Source organism: Thunnus maccoyii, chromosome 2 (genome assembly GCF_910596095.1).
Source record: "Thunnus maccoyii chromosome 2, fThuMac1.1, whole genome shotgun sequence".
NCBI lineage: Eukaryota > Metazoa > Chordata > Actinopteri > Scombriformes > Scombridae > Thunnus > Thunnus maccoyii.
Window position 1 is genome coordinate 23,707,309 of NC_056534.1, and position 14,698 is coordinate 23,722,006.

At 36.8% G+C, this 14,698-nt stretch overlaps 1 protein-coding gene across 4 annotated transcripts; it reads left to right on the top strand.

Annotated features, from left to right (window-relative positions):
* Positions 1 to 5: 5 nt before the first annotated feature.
* Positions 6 to 5,615, top strand: LOC121882332. Of its 4 annotated transcripts, none has more exons than XM_042390521.1 (5): positions 6 to 110; positions 587 to 750; positions 1,729 to 1,842; positions 3,859 to 4,507; positions 4,866 to 5,615. In XM_042390521.1, exons 2-5 carry the CDS (start codon positions 604 to 606, stop codon positions 5,093 to 5,095), a joined length of 1,140 nt encoding a protein of 379 aa, XP_042246455.1. In that variant the 5' UTR covers positions 6 to 110; positions 587 to 603; the 3' UTR covers positions 5,096 to 5,615. The 4 variants fall into 4 exon arrangements, with proteins under 4 accessions (XP_042246455.1, XP_042246480.1, XP_042246464.1 ...); XM_042390530.1 differs by having other exon boundaries at positions 7 to 105; positions 586 to 750; XM_042390538.1 differs by having other exon boundaries at positions 14 to 110; positions 591 to 750.
* Positions 5,616 to 14,698: the final 9,083 nt, after the last annotated feature.

A 14,698-nucleotide genomic window follows, 5' to 3' on the forward strand; every position in this document is an offset into this window, starting at 1 on the left:
CTTAAATCGAAATCGACTCTTTGTGTTTACATGTCTGTCGCTCTCTCTCTCTGTTGATAACGACGAAGAGTAGCTATGAAATACCATTAACAGAGACTACAACACAAACGGTAAAAAAGTGGATAAATTCTTATCCTTTATCTTTACACTAATTTACAGCAGTTGTCACTGTCACAGCTTTTTATTATAGCCTATTCATAAATGTAACTATAATAACTTCCTTGAACTCGTGGTTTTATGACTCATATTTTAATCTCGGCCATTTTAAAGATGAGGCTATCAGCTAGCTGGTACATGCTGGCACAATTTAATGTTATTCAAATTCAAGAAAATATGTTGAGACGAGGAGAAATTTACTGTCCTCACGTGACCTCCCTTAATAATAAGTCATAATAACTGTATAACAGTGTGTGTGTGTGTGTGTGTGTGTGTGTGTGTGTGTGTGTGTGTGTGTGTGGGTGGGTGGTTGTGAACGTACAATTTTTGTTTTCTCTCTGAAAAGGTGTTTTACTGTGTCTTTGACACTGTGTAATGTGCAGTGTGTAAGCCCTTTACTTGTCTGCTTGTATGTGCGTGTGTTCTTCAGTCAGCTTGAGCCCTACCATGGTACAATGGCACCTCTGCACTCTAGAGCACCTCATGAATTCAGGTTTTGGCCGTCCTTTTCCACGACATGGCCTCCAGCTCCTGTTTTGGTTTGCCAACCACTGTGTGACCTGTGAACTCATTAACTCTGTGCTCGTCATGAAGGTAAGATTTCTAGATTTCTAGGTAGATAAAACTATATTTGGTTTGACAGCAAATATATCCGGTACTAATAACGGACTGGATGAATCACATTTGATTGTTTGCCTGGTTAAAAGGACAGGTTCACAATTTTTTAAGTCTGTCTTAAAACAACAGTCAGGGGCCCATATGAACAATAAACAGTGCCTCCATCCACCAAGTGAAATGAGCTGCACTTCCTGGTCATCAGACTTAGGCAGCCCAGAGTATAAAGTTATATTCGGCTGAAGCAGGATGTCTGCAAGAAAAGAAGAAAATAGGAGAATGTGTCAAGTGTTATATTGTGATGCTGGAATATACAAGCTTCTCTCTGCTGAAAATTTTCCAGTTCTGAGTGGTTTACAACAGGAACGCTGATACAGTATTAAGTCTGGTAAACAGATAAATGATCAAACAGAATCAAACAAATCAGTCTTTGAAACTGCTACAGAGACTTAAAGGACAGGTTCACAATTTTTCAGATGTGTCTTATAACAACAGTCAGGTGTCCATGCGAGCAGTGAAAGAGGTTTTCCTCGCTGTAATCATTCCTCCTGTTCATACTGGCTATTAAAAGATCCCCTTCACATGTGCTTTCAATGTAAGTTTGTAAATTGTTTTAGGACAGAGTTAAAAAATTGTGAACCTGTCCTTTAATGCTTGTGTAGTAACCAGCACATTTGTGATTTTCCCATTTCTCTCTTATTAATCAGTAATTTTGACACTGTTTTGACAAGCATTTCTCAACATATTGATAACCACATCAGACACCCATAATATTGATGGGGATTATCTGCAGCCTATATTCAACCCCATACGAGGTCACAGCACACTGACCTGTTAATATCGTTATAATGTACAGTATTTCAAGATGTCACTACAGTAATATTGACCCAAATTAATGTGTATAATAAATAAGCAAGTACAGTTAATATGTGAAGTGACCAGATTCTGTGGCCACAGCTGGTGTCAGATTGTCAACCAGAGAGAGGGTTCTTCGGCTTCCATCTGTTTGGTAATAATGAGGGGCTTCTGCCTGTACTGAGCAGGCCCAGGAGGGGCATGAGTAAGAGAAAGGTTTGTGGTACATTTTCTTTCTTTGATTTCTTTCTTTCTCTCTTTTTCTTCATGTCTGGGAATTAATGGCTGCATCCCATTTATGTGTGAAGGTTTCAGGCCCTTGTATTGTGCATGCATTATGGGAAATATTGTACTTTCTGCTCCACTACATTTATTTGACAGCTATAGTTACTTTTCAGATGAAGATGACACAATAGATAATATAACAAGCAGGACCGGACTGGGAAAATCATTATGGCTGGGAAATATAGCATGAAATATAGGCCCAGTCAGGCCACTTTTTAAGGGGTGGGTCTGGGGGTCCACCACTAGGAAAATTTTAGTTACAAAGACTTGAATTCCTGCATTCTGGTGAATTTTAGTGCATATGAATAATAAACTAATGACTCAACAACTGCTTAGTACAATGTACTGTTATCCTCAAATAAAACCAAAGGTGCATATCAATAAGGAGGGAGACGACACTATTACTACTACTACTGTGGCATCAGTGCTTCTCTCTCCACCTTCAAAAAGAAAAAAAGCAAGAGCACAACACACCATATCTTTTAACGTACCAATATAATACAGTTAACAGCTCTCTCCACCTATTCAAAGAACAGAGCAAGAGCACAATAACCTATTCAGTTTACTGATATACACTAACAGTTACCCATCAAAGGTTAAAATCGCCCTTTAACCAACACAGACATTAAATAACATAGATCTTTAAGTTTCAACAAATTATAGTAGCCTGAATATTGTGACAGAAGATGTTGTGTTGTCTCAATAACTTTAAATTATGAGCTCAAAGTATGAACTCACTGACTGAAAACAAATGAATTTTCAAATCATATCGACCACATTAACTAGACTAGATATGCCAATTATGCCATCAATGTTTTTGAGGAAATTAGAAGGGGAACTACCACTTTACTATTGATTGTCCTGTTTCTTGGCAGTATTAATATTGATGGGATGATGATTACGTATCGGTAATGTTTATTTACTTTTCTTTTTTTCTCTCTTTCCCTTCCCTACCCTTCCTCTTTTTTCATCTTGCTGCTAAGTCATTTAGCTGCACTAAATGCACTCGCTCCAAATTAATGAAACAATTTTAAAATAAACACATTATTAAGTGAAACCAGTGGTTTCCAACTTTTTCGGCTTTTGACATCTTGCAAAAAGCAGTGTGTAGTCAGGGTCACATTTCAGATGTCTATGAGTTGTTAACAGCTCCACCAAATCGTGATTTTCCCTCTAAACTTCCAACATGGTTCCATTTCAATGGGTTTCCTCAGCCTTGGCATTGATTCAACAGTCTCTGGAACTCTTCTGGAGGGATGAACACCATTCTTCCAAAAGATATTCCCTCATTTAGTGATTTGATGGTGGTGGTGGAGAGCGCTGTCCAACACATCAGTCCAAAATCTCCCATAGGTGTTCAATTGGGTTTGAGATCTGGTGACTGTGAAGGTCATAGCATATGATTCACATCATTTCCATACTCATCAAACCATTCAGTGACCCCTCGTGTCCTGTGAATTGGGGCATTGTCATCCTGGAAGAGATCACTTCCATCACGATAGAAATGTTTCATCATAGGATAAAGGTGATCACTCAGAACAACTTTGTATTGATTAGCAGTGATCCTTCCCTCTAAGGGGACAAGTGGACCCAAACCATGCCAACAAAATGTCTCTCCACTGCATAACAGAGCCACCAGATCCCCTCACTGTAGGGGTCAAGCATTCAGACCTGGACCAGTTTTTCCTATAATTTGTCACCCGTCTGAATATAATGATATATCTGTCAGCGGGACCAAACCACTACTTTTAATGCAATACTTTAACTACATAAAGCTCATAATATTTATGTACTTTTACTTAAGTAGGATTTTTCATGCTGGACTTTTACTTGTAATGGAGTATTTTTACATTGCTGTATTGGTATTTTTACTTGATTAAAGGATTTGAATACTTCTTCCACCACTGCCTTATTCACATATATTAAGTTCTCTTTCTCTCTCTCCAGATGGCTTACTTTGAAGTTGGCAACCTGAACACAGAAACCTACCCATCTTCTGCAAACCTCCCGACATATGTGAGGGAAAATTATGAATTCAATGGTAACTGTGTTAATTACAATATAGACCGCATCATCATCAGTTACCAGGTGAGAACCAGGGTGGTAGAGACGGTGTATGTCACAGAGCATGACACAGCTGTCTTTGGGAGGTTCAGTCCTGACAGGACTCATGAAATCAGCTGTGAACTGATCCAAGCCCTGCAGAACCCACAGCTAGATCTCACCACCTTTCTCACCCAGATGGGCTACTATGGAGATATGGTGGTGGTTCAGGATAACAATATAGATGAGACACACTACCTAGAGCCCTCTGCTCAGCCAATGTATAACATGGTGCAGACCAACAGTGGATCCACAACAATGGAGCAAAGTGACAACTTAAGATTCTTCTCAGAAGCCTTCAATCAGCAGCTAAATGTCAACATAGAACCATTCAGCTCTGACCAGCAAGGGTACTACACTGTCAACATAACCCAATACAACAGCGGACTTGCGGTCGAAGTGCAACCTAAATACAGGAGGCCTAAAGCCAAGAAGAGACAACAAGCTTTGTGGCAAAGTTATTGCCATTCTGAGTGGGAGCGGGCTTATAAAGGTAAAGGTGCAGTCAGCATTTGCTCCTGTATGTGTCTCACAGTTCTTTCTATTTCTGCAGTGGGATCATTTACACATAAACAAGACTACACAACAAAAAAGAATTTTGAATCCCCAAAAGTGGACATTAAAGTATACAATTGCAAAATCTGTGATTGGATAGTGAATATAGCATGAGACCTAGTAATCAGTCAGTAATCAGATGGTTCATTTGTCCACCTTTCATCCACATTTGAGCATAACAGTTTAGTGCTTATGGCCTTTTAAGTTGACCAATTCAGTGTTTCACTGAGTAATACAGGATATAATGACAGGCCAGATTTAATGTTGCTTGCCACTTCTTGAATTTCTGTCTCTAGGTTTTGCTGAGGAATCCAATAAAAGGAATGGAGGAGGCGGTGGAGGCGGCGGCGGCATCGGCCTCATCAGAATTCTCCTCAGTGTTGGAGCGCTCTACTTGGCAGCCAGATGTTTCAGCTGGCTGAGGAGCTGGTGGAAGACGGACTTGAATGAACACGTTCTCAAGATGATACCGTGGAGGACTCCAAGTTATCAACGTACACATATCATGCTGGATTATGTGTATTAGATTTTTAGGGTGTAACTTTTGTAATAACATATGTTGAATTCCTGATATTCTGTACAATTATTACTAAATATGTGTGATAAGTAATTTATAATGCACAGGAGATGATCTGGATTGATTGAGGTCCTGCTTAGTGGTGAAGTCTCAAAATGTTATACTCCATACTGGACTTTTTCAAACTATTTTCCATACTGGAAAAAAATTACATTGTAACATTAATGATCTTGTAAAGATCTTAAGCTTAATTTTGAGAACATGAAACAAAACTATTATTAGACTGTGATAATGAATTGTGTTCACAAAACTGACTGAACTAATAGAGAAAAAAAATACAGAAATTCCTTTTAGTCCATTTTTAAACCTAAAGATGTCATGATTGTCAGTCATTGTCAATGATGAATGATCGATTACATTGTGAAGACTGAAGTTGATTATATTGTTATAAATTGATGATAAAAATAATTTTATTGAGGCTAAAGTCATTGTCTTGTATAATGTGTATATGACAAATAAAAAAAACTAACTGTACCTTACCTCATCACCATGAGAGCATTTCTTTGACATGTTGGTCGGACATCTGCTTTACAGCAGCTTTACAGTTTTAAATGTCTGTAATAACACATTATGTAATAACTTGACAAAATATAATACATTTTCACATCATTACGTAATAATACCTTCATTTTGCAATAATCTGCCGCATTTTGGAATACACAGCTTGAATGCAATATGTAATAAATGTCCCTGCATTTTGAAATAAATGATTAGCTATTACAGTGGTTATTAGTGTAGGGTAGTAGCTGGAGTGGTTCACAGGAATTTTAACATCACCATAGGTGCATCAGTAAGAATACAAGGAGACTGACATTGTTCCTGTTCTTAAGTTTTATTGCCACAGTGCACACATATTGAGCAGCTGAATGGGAGACTTGATGTGGATATGGTTTATATGTGATTGACAAATAAAAATGCGTAATACAAACACAATGATTAATTAAACATAAATAGGTACCTACAATTCAATGACTATTAGTACTCTACCTCCCAAACAAGGGAGGGGGTAGACCTACTACTAATAAAATAAGCAGAGCACTACATCACAAGTATGGCATAAACAAGAATTCTACATAACACAATAAGTTCTAAGGATTCACATAATTGCATCTCCTTAAGAATTACAGCTAATAAACTGTTCACTGGCCACTTACACACAACAATCAGTCTGTACTATCAAGTCACACAAAGTTACCAAAACAATATTTACCAATAAGTATACATACGTACTGCATACATTGGTTAAGTATCCAGCCACATTCAAACATGAACCCACAGACCATTTAACTGCAGCAATATAAAGGCAAAATGACTCACATCAATCACACATAACCATTGGTACCATGTGACATAGATGCAGAGGATCCTCAACATGTGCTCACTCTTGCTGCCAAACAGAACAACAGAAGGGAGGAGGACATATAGACTAGCAGGCAATCAGTTGAGAGTGAGTTGGAAGTGGATGATGGGTGATGGCTCTTTTCAACAATTAGAAGAACCAGGAGTTGTACTTTTTAAGATGAAAATGTAATAATACAGTACATTATGTAATAACCTACCAAAATGGATGAATGTCCATCTGTACATGTTATATTTGTAACAATTAAGCTAAATTAAACTTCCAAAATATTAAATTAGACTGGCATTATAGTTGAACCTGACCTTAGTCTAAACAGCTACATAAAAGCAGTAACAAGATCAGCTTTTTATCATCTTACAAATACAGCCAAACTCAGGGACTTCATGTCAAAAGCCAACCTGGAAAAACTCATTTACACTTTTATTTCTAGCAGGGTTGACTGCTGCAATGGTTTTTTGATAGGTCTCCCCAGAAAGACCCTCAAAAAACTTCAGCTTATTCAAAATGCAGCTGCTAGAGTTCTTACAGGGACCAAAAGGTCAGACCACATCACCCCGCTTCTGAAGTCACTACACTGACTTCCTGTCAGCCACTGAACTGAATATAAGGCAATGTTGCTTGTTTATAAATCAATATCTGGAGTGAGACCAAATACGTTACAGACATGTTTAAGGAGTACACTCCTGCCAGGCCTCTCAGGTCAAGTGGGAGTGGGCTGCTAGTAGTGCCCAGTGCCAGGCCTAAACCTGGTGAAGCAATCTTTAGTCACTATGCTGCACATCTCTGAAAGATACTTGCTGTCAATCTTAAAAGTAGCCTAATCCTCAAAACTTTTGAATCAGAACTCAAAACCACAATGCTGATGGATGCTTTTAGTTAAATTAAGTTATTTTAGTTATTTGAAAATGGTAAACTTAATTTAAATCTTGTTTTTATCTACACTGCAATTTATTTATTCATTGTTGTTATAAATCTTTTAATCTTATTCTAATTCAGTTTAAAATTTGCATAATCCTGTCAGTATAATACTCAGTGTTGTGCAGTTTCTACATCTCTATGAATCTTCAGATACAGTTTCTATTAAGTTAAGGAATACAATGACACTTGACATAGTTTTGATCTATGAAGGATACTGCTAATCTACTGAACTAGTAGTATCTTTTTAAAATGGATTTTTAGTCAGTATGATTCATGCTGGAATGCATAAAACAAACATTGTAGTTATAATGTTACAATTTTTTATGAATGAAGACACATTTTGGTAGGTTATTACATAATGCACCATATTATTACAATTTCATAAAATAAGTGCAACTCCTGTATTTTGTAATAACCACTGCAATATGAAATCATTTATTACAAAATGCAATGCAAGTGCTATTACATAATCAGGTGAAAAATTATTACATTTTGTCAAGTTATTACATAGTGTGCTGTTACAAGGTCAATACAGAGGAGGGTGCTGTTGTAGAGCTCCCAGAGGTTCTGGCAGCAGCAGATGGCAGCATTGAGTAAGAAACTAATGGAAAAATCACTCAACATGTTTGTCCTCCTCAGGAAGGTGAATAGGTTACAGGATGCAGCATGGTGAGTGAGAAAACAGTGACAGATACAAGTAAAAAAAAAAACCCAAACACATTTCCTACAATTCTTCATTATAACCCAGAACTAAAGTTCTTAAAGAATGTGAAACAGATGGTCTCGTTTACTAAAAAGGTACCACCTTCTAATACAACACCCTCTACAAAACAAAACAGTTATAAGCTGTTAATAAGAACAACTTTTGGGTTGCCAGGTTTAAAACATTGGCAATTCATTAATTAATACACAAAGCTTTTTCATGTGTACAGTTAAGTCATTAAAAGTTTTTTATTTATTTATTTTTTAAAAAAAAGATAATTCATCAAGTCTGCGGCTGTAAATGTTAAAAAAAAAGTGTGTGCCGGAGGAGGATAAACACCAGCCAAAGGGGATTTTTAACAACCTGGCAACCAAAACACTGTTTTGATTCATGGCTTATAACTCATTTATCATCAGTAGTAACTTATTTATTACTCATTAATGAAGCCATGAGTTACTTCTAATCATACAGAAATATATAAACACTTCATGGTGTCTTATTAGAAGGATTTACCACAGAGATTGTACCACAGTGTTTGACCTCACTTAAAGTTAAATGTGAAAACATGTGGGAAACACACTTCTAAATAGTGATTTAAATGATGTGCTCTCATTTATGTTACCCTCAGGTTTGTATCTGTGTATTTATTTTTAACATTTCATAATAAGTATGAGGTATCAAATCATACAACTTTAATAACACTAGCAACCTAACAATGTACGTATGTCTCCAGATTCTCCAGTTGCGTACACTGGGCGACAGGCAGGCTTCACCCTGAACAGATCAGCTGTCTGTCACAGAGTTACATATATACAGCAGACATTTATGGGCTATTTTGAATTTCCAGTGAACTTATAAACATGTTACTGTATTATAACTCATTTGTAAGAATATGATTTTGTCATTTGTCATTGAGTCAACCTTGCATTGTGCAATAACACTGAATTGGCTCTTTATTTACTGTATGCTTCTGGCAGCAATGTACACTTTCACCTTGATGAAAATTGTGAACCAAGTTTTTTTTTTTTTTTTGACATTTTGGTAAACATCATTTAAAAAATAAAGAATAATAGGCTAATATGTTAATTATATTCTGACAGATATTAACATAGACCAGATTATAAGGAACAGAAACCTTTACCTCTCTCTCTCTTTGTGCTTTCTATACCCACCATTGACTTCATCAGACAGACATACAGGCATTTACCTGTAAACGCTCCATCCATCTGACAACACCGACAACAAACTCTGTAAGCAGACAGAAGGAGCAGCTCTGATGGATCAAGAAGAACAGATATATGTCAACATAGAGGAGCTGCGTGACACCTGCCGCACTAAACACCAAGAAACAGATGAAACTGGTAGGCCTGTATATTTACCATATAGTATACTGGAACATGAACTTTGATATGGCTTCCGAATAGCAGTCATGAAAACACTGGTAGTAGAAGTCTGACACAAGAATAACTTAACATTAACACTGTCCAGAGCCTATGTGTAATTACATTTATATATTTAATTTAGTTATATAAAGACATACATATACAGGTGACACATTAAAGGAAAAACTGGTACAGGTCTGAATGCTTGACCCCTACAGTGAGGGGATCCAGTGGCTCTCTTATGCTTGAAGAATGGTGTTCCTCAGTCTTGGCATTGATTCTACAAGTCTGTGAACTCTACTGGAGGGATGAACACCATTCCTCAAAAAGATATTCCCTCATTTGGTGTTTTGATGATGGTGGTGGAGAGCGCTGTCTAACACATCAGTCTAAAATCTCCCATAGGTTTCAATTAGGTTGAGATCTGGTGACTGTGAAGGCCGTAGCATATGATTCACATCATTTTCATACTCAAACCATTCAGTGACCCCTCGTGCCCTGTGAATTGGGGCATCGTCACCCTGGAAGAGAACACTCCCATCAGGATAGAAATGTTTCATTATAGGATAAAGGTGATCACTCAGAACAACTTTGTATTGGTTAGCAGTGATTCTTCCCTCTAAGGGGACAAGTGGACCCAAACCATGCCAACAAAATGTCTTCCCACTGCATAACAGAGCCACCAGATCCCCTCACTGTAGAGGTCAAGCATTCAGACCTGGACCAGTTTTTCCTTTAATTTGTCACCTGCCTGTAGCTGCCGAGACTAAATGTGAGAGAGGAAGTTTTTAAAGCTTTTTTACTGTCTGGAATTGATTAATTGAATAATATTAATAATATGGCCCTGTAAGTTTCATTAAAACCTTGTACATAGATAGACTTTGAAACTGATGAGTGTCAATCTGAAATTCCATTTTTGATTTATTGATTCATGAAAAGTTTTGGGATTTGGGACCTGTGAGATTGTTGATATCTCTTAAAATGGCTTCAGAAAAAAAGCTTAATTTTCATGCTAACTAATATGCAAATTCAGATGAAATCAAACACTCTTGAAAAAAAACTGGGACACTTGTCAAACATATGTTTACAGATCAGTAGTTCTTCCCAATGATAAAATATCAATCAGGAAGTGAGAGTAGACAAAGACAGTCTAGCTGTACAGTTTATTTCCTTGGTGTGGTTCATGTCACACAGTTAGCAGCTGTAACGTGAACAGACAGCACACACACTGATACCACAAAGCTCCTAAAGAAGCAAACAGACGCGTCATGTGGAAGTAAAACTGCAATCTGTTTAAACTTGACCTATAATTACACATGTGATTCATCATCATTTGACTGTATGTTCCACAGGATAAACATGAATTTATAGGTTATATAATGTTTGCTGTTTGTGTGTGTATACAGGTGTTTTATGTTTGTCACTTTGCAACATACAGTATGTGTGTTGAGACTGAAAATCAATTTTGAAATATTTTAGAACAGCCAGTTGAGAGTTGTGGCCACTGTGTGTTGTCTGTATTGTTTAAGTTGTCTCTGTGTTAAAAAGCATAAATATAGTTTTTTAAAAAGCCATTAGGGAAGAAAATTTCACACTGAATATTTAGTTGATTTCTGCACATCATACTCAATACATGAATTCAAAGCTTCCTTTCACTTGTCTGACTGCTTTTTTTTTTAGATAATGTCTACATTATTTTGTCATGTTATGAAATGATGGTAAGAAATGTCATTTTACACCTTTATTGGTTGGTACTAGCTCTTAAGATTAAGAATTGATAATACATAATTAACTCAACTTAATTATGTAACATTCAATTCAATCTTAAGAGCTAATATATATATATATATATGTGTGTGTGTGTGTGTGTGTATATATACAGTCATATAATAATTTCCTCATCATGGTAAACTTTACACTTGCAGAAACCAAGCCTATGAGAACAGACTTTGTGGCCGGATATGAAACTGACACCTGCTCATCTTTTAAGGTGGCTACGGCTTGTATGGGACTGCTGTGTTTCGTACTGCTGACCGCTGTTGTAGGAGTCAGTGTACAATGTGAGTATTCAGACAGAGAAAAGATGAAGTGAAGCACAGAAGAAAAAGTAGGACAAGCAGTTCTGTTTAAAAAATGTTTGTGGCACATGTACTGTACTTGTGTTCTGCTCTTTTGTCTCTCCTGTCAGATGACAGAGACTACAATCAGCTGTCCAGAGACCTGGCCAACCAGACAGCAGAGAAACACCAGCTTCTGCTCAGATATCACAACCTGACAGAAGAGAGAGACCGGCTAAAAGACACTGTCAACAGTACAAAACTTCTGCTGAACAGAGTGATGAAGAATGTCGGTGAGGATTCATCTCATACAGATGAGATGATCAAATAATACAGAAGAAATGTTCTTACCATTTGAGATGGCTAAGCTAGGAGAAACATAATACACACACACACACACACACACACACACACACACATATATATATATATATATATATATATATATATACCATATAATGCACTGATCCGGTATCTGTGCCAATACTGATAATATTCAGGTTGATCAGTAGCTACCAGATGTGACAGATCAACACTGAATGTAGTTTCTTTGGCCACAGCAATCATTTAATTATGTTACCACACATAAAAATGTACACAATAGGTACTAACTATAGTGCCTATTGTGTCAATAACTTTACAGTACAGTGTAATGATGAGATGATGGCTAACAGACTCAGCTAAGACAACTAAAAGATGAAAACTGATAAAAAGATAAAATGGGCATTGTTTTTGTCAGTACAGTAAATATGACTCATTGGTCACTTAACCTAACATGTGATGTGAATGCTTCTCTGCACAGTGTGATAAAAATTCTTCATATTGTAAATAAGCTGCTCCAGGCTTTTAATGTGTCTAAAGAATAAATATAATAAATAATTATAAATAATTTGAAGTTGCTGTTGTCAGAAAGAAAAATCTGGAATTCATCATTAAAAAAATCCATCAAGCTGAGATTGACTTTTCCCAAGAGTACAGCTTACCTCAGATTTATCCCATGAATAGTTAACCATTTCTTTCACTATCAGGTTATGAAATGTGGAATTAGCTGTCCACAGCTGCTACATGGTTTATTTCCTCACATGTTCCATAAAGTGAACAGTGTGTGTTTCCTCAGGAAAATGCCCTGATGGATGGAGTCAGTTTGGCTGCAGTTGTTACTACTTGTCCACAACACTGAGCACATGGGACCACAGTAGACAGGACTGTTTGAACCAAAGAGCAGACCTGGTGATCGTTAAGAGCCGAGGAGAAATGGTGAGGTTAGAAACACACTAATATGTGCATCTGAATGTAATGAAGTGAATGAAGTTTAACTTTTAACCCAAACCATTTCCTAAGGTGTTTCTGAATAAGCTTGGAGCTCATTTGAAGTTTTGGATTGGGTTGAGTCAATCATCTACCCAAAGTAACTGGATGTGGACTGATGGAAGCTCACTTAGAACCATGTAAGTATTAAAATGTACAGCCTCCCATGTGAAAATACATCCAAATACAAAGCATAGGAGAAAAACATATTTAATTAAAAACAAGCACACATAATATAATAGTAACAAAGCTCTCTACACAGTTCAGCAGTACTGTAGAGAAGAAATGAAGGATTCACCAACACATAACAGCCTAACAACAGATCTTGTTTACAAAGTCATTTGTGTAAGACATGTCTATCTTTCAATAATTACTTACTCATATTTTCTCTCTCTATCCTTGGAATTGGGATTACTTTCTCTCTAGGTATTGGCAGTATGGACACCCATCAAGGAACTCCTTCAGGTCTCAGAATTGTGCATCTTTTAACAGCTTTAATGCTAGAGTCTTTGAGTGGATGGTTAAGTCATGGACTAGTGAGTCCTGTGCTCATTACCTACGGTGGGTATGTAAGAGGGAAGTTGAAGTGTCCCTTCTGTGAGAAAAATATCTTTGAAAGGACATTGTACATAAACATCTAGATGGTAATGATTATAGTGATGATGTGTATTAGCAATATGACATCAATAATATGAACAATGAAACAGTGGATCAAATGATTGTGTAATATAAAAAGAGTTGCTCTTAGTAACACAGGAAAGATCAGCTCCCCTCAGCTCTATGGATGTTTTTAGCATCTTTTAGCTACATGTTTTGGTTTTACAGCCTGCAACTGTACTGTTGTGGTCAGTTTAATAACTTTCAACAGTGTCATTTTCAGTTCATGCTGCTATTTTTTAGTAAAAAAGCTGGTGAACATATAGTGAAGCATTTGGCAGCTAAAGAGACAGATATTTTCCTTAAAAGAGAGTGAATATTGGACTTACACTCATCAGGTCTCCAGAAACTCAAATTTAAATTATTTAACGTAAATGAATCCTTTTATTGCCTTAGTTAGTTAAATATTGATTTTTTCAGTTCCTTTGTGCCATTTCCTTTTATTTAACCGCCCCATTTATCTTCTAATGTTGTTGCTAATCAACTTCTTCAAATGTTAGCTGGTCAAGGTTATAAAACACCTCTGAGGCCTGGTTTTAAAGTTATGCCCATGTAAGTTAACAGAGGTATATTTAGGGAAACAATTTCTGTTCATCCCCATTAGAAACTGTTTAAAGCAGAGTTTGGACAGGATTAAAAATGGGTTCAAGTTTATAGTTAGAACTAGGGTTGCGCTAAGATTAGGTTTATGCATACCAAAGATGCACTAAATAGATAGTGTACTGTGTGGGATGTTGAATACTGACATTAGATTAAACATATGACTGGATTAAGATACACAAATACAAAATGTTAAGTCCATGACGTGAGCCAGGACAAAAGTCGGAAACAATGTCTTATGCTGTGAAAAGACCAGGTGCCAGAAGGCTATATGATGAATAATATCATTTGTGTAAGAATGTAAGAACCTCATCGCTCAGTACGGTGTGATGATGCAGATACGAGGAATGTGTGGGAGTAGTTTACAAAGGGAGGTGTTTTGTTTCACATCTTTCACTGACATGTTCATTAATCTAAATGTGCTGTTGAACCCACTTCTTTTTCAAATCCACAAACAGTACAATGCTATGTGTTGTAGCATTGACATTTAGGCAGAGAACTGGGCTGTGAATTTGTTTATTGTGTTATTATTTACTGGCAGTGCATAGACATAAAGAGTTCTGTAAG

Bases quoted from the DNA above. Each gene is read 5' to 3' on its own strand.
- LOC121882332 (XM_042390521.1), top strand. From the start codon at position 604: ATGGTACAATGGCACCTCTGCACTCTAGAGCACCTCATGAATTCAGGT. The intron at 751-1,728 runs GTAAGATTTCTA...CTGTGGCCACAG, and splicing joins ACTCTGTGCTCGTCATGAAG to CTGGTGTCAGATTGTCAACC. The intron at 4,508-4,865 runs GTAAAGGTGCAG...TTCTGTCTCTAG, and splicing joins GTGGGAGCGGGCTTATAAAG to GTTTTGCTGAGGAATCCAAT.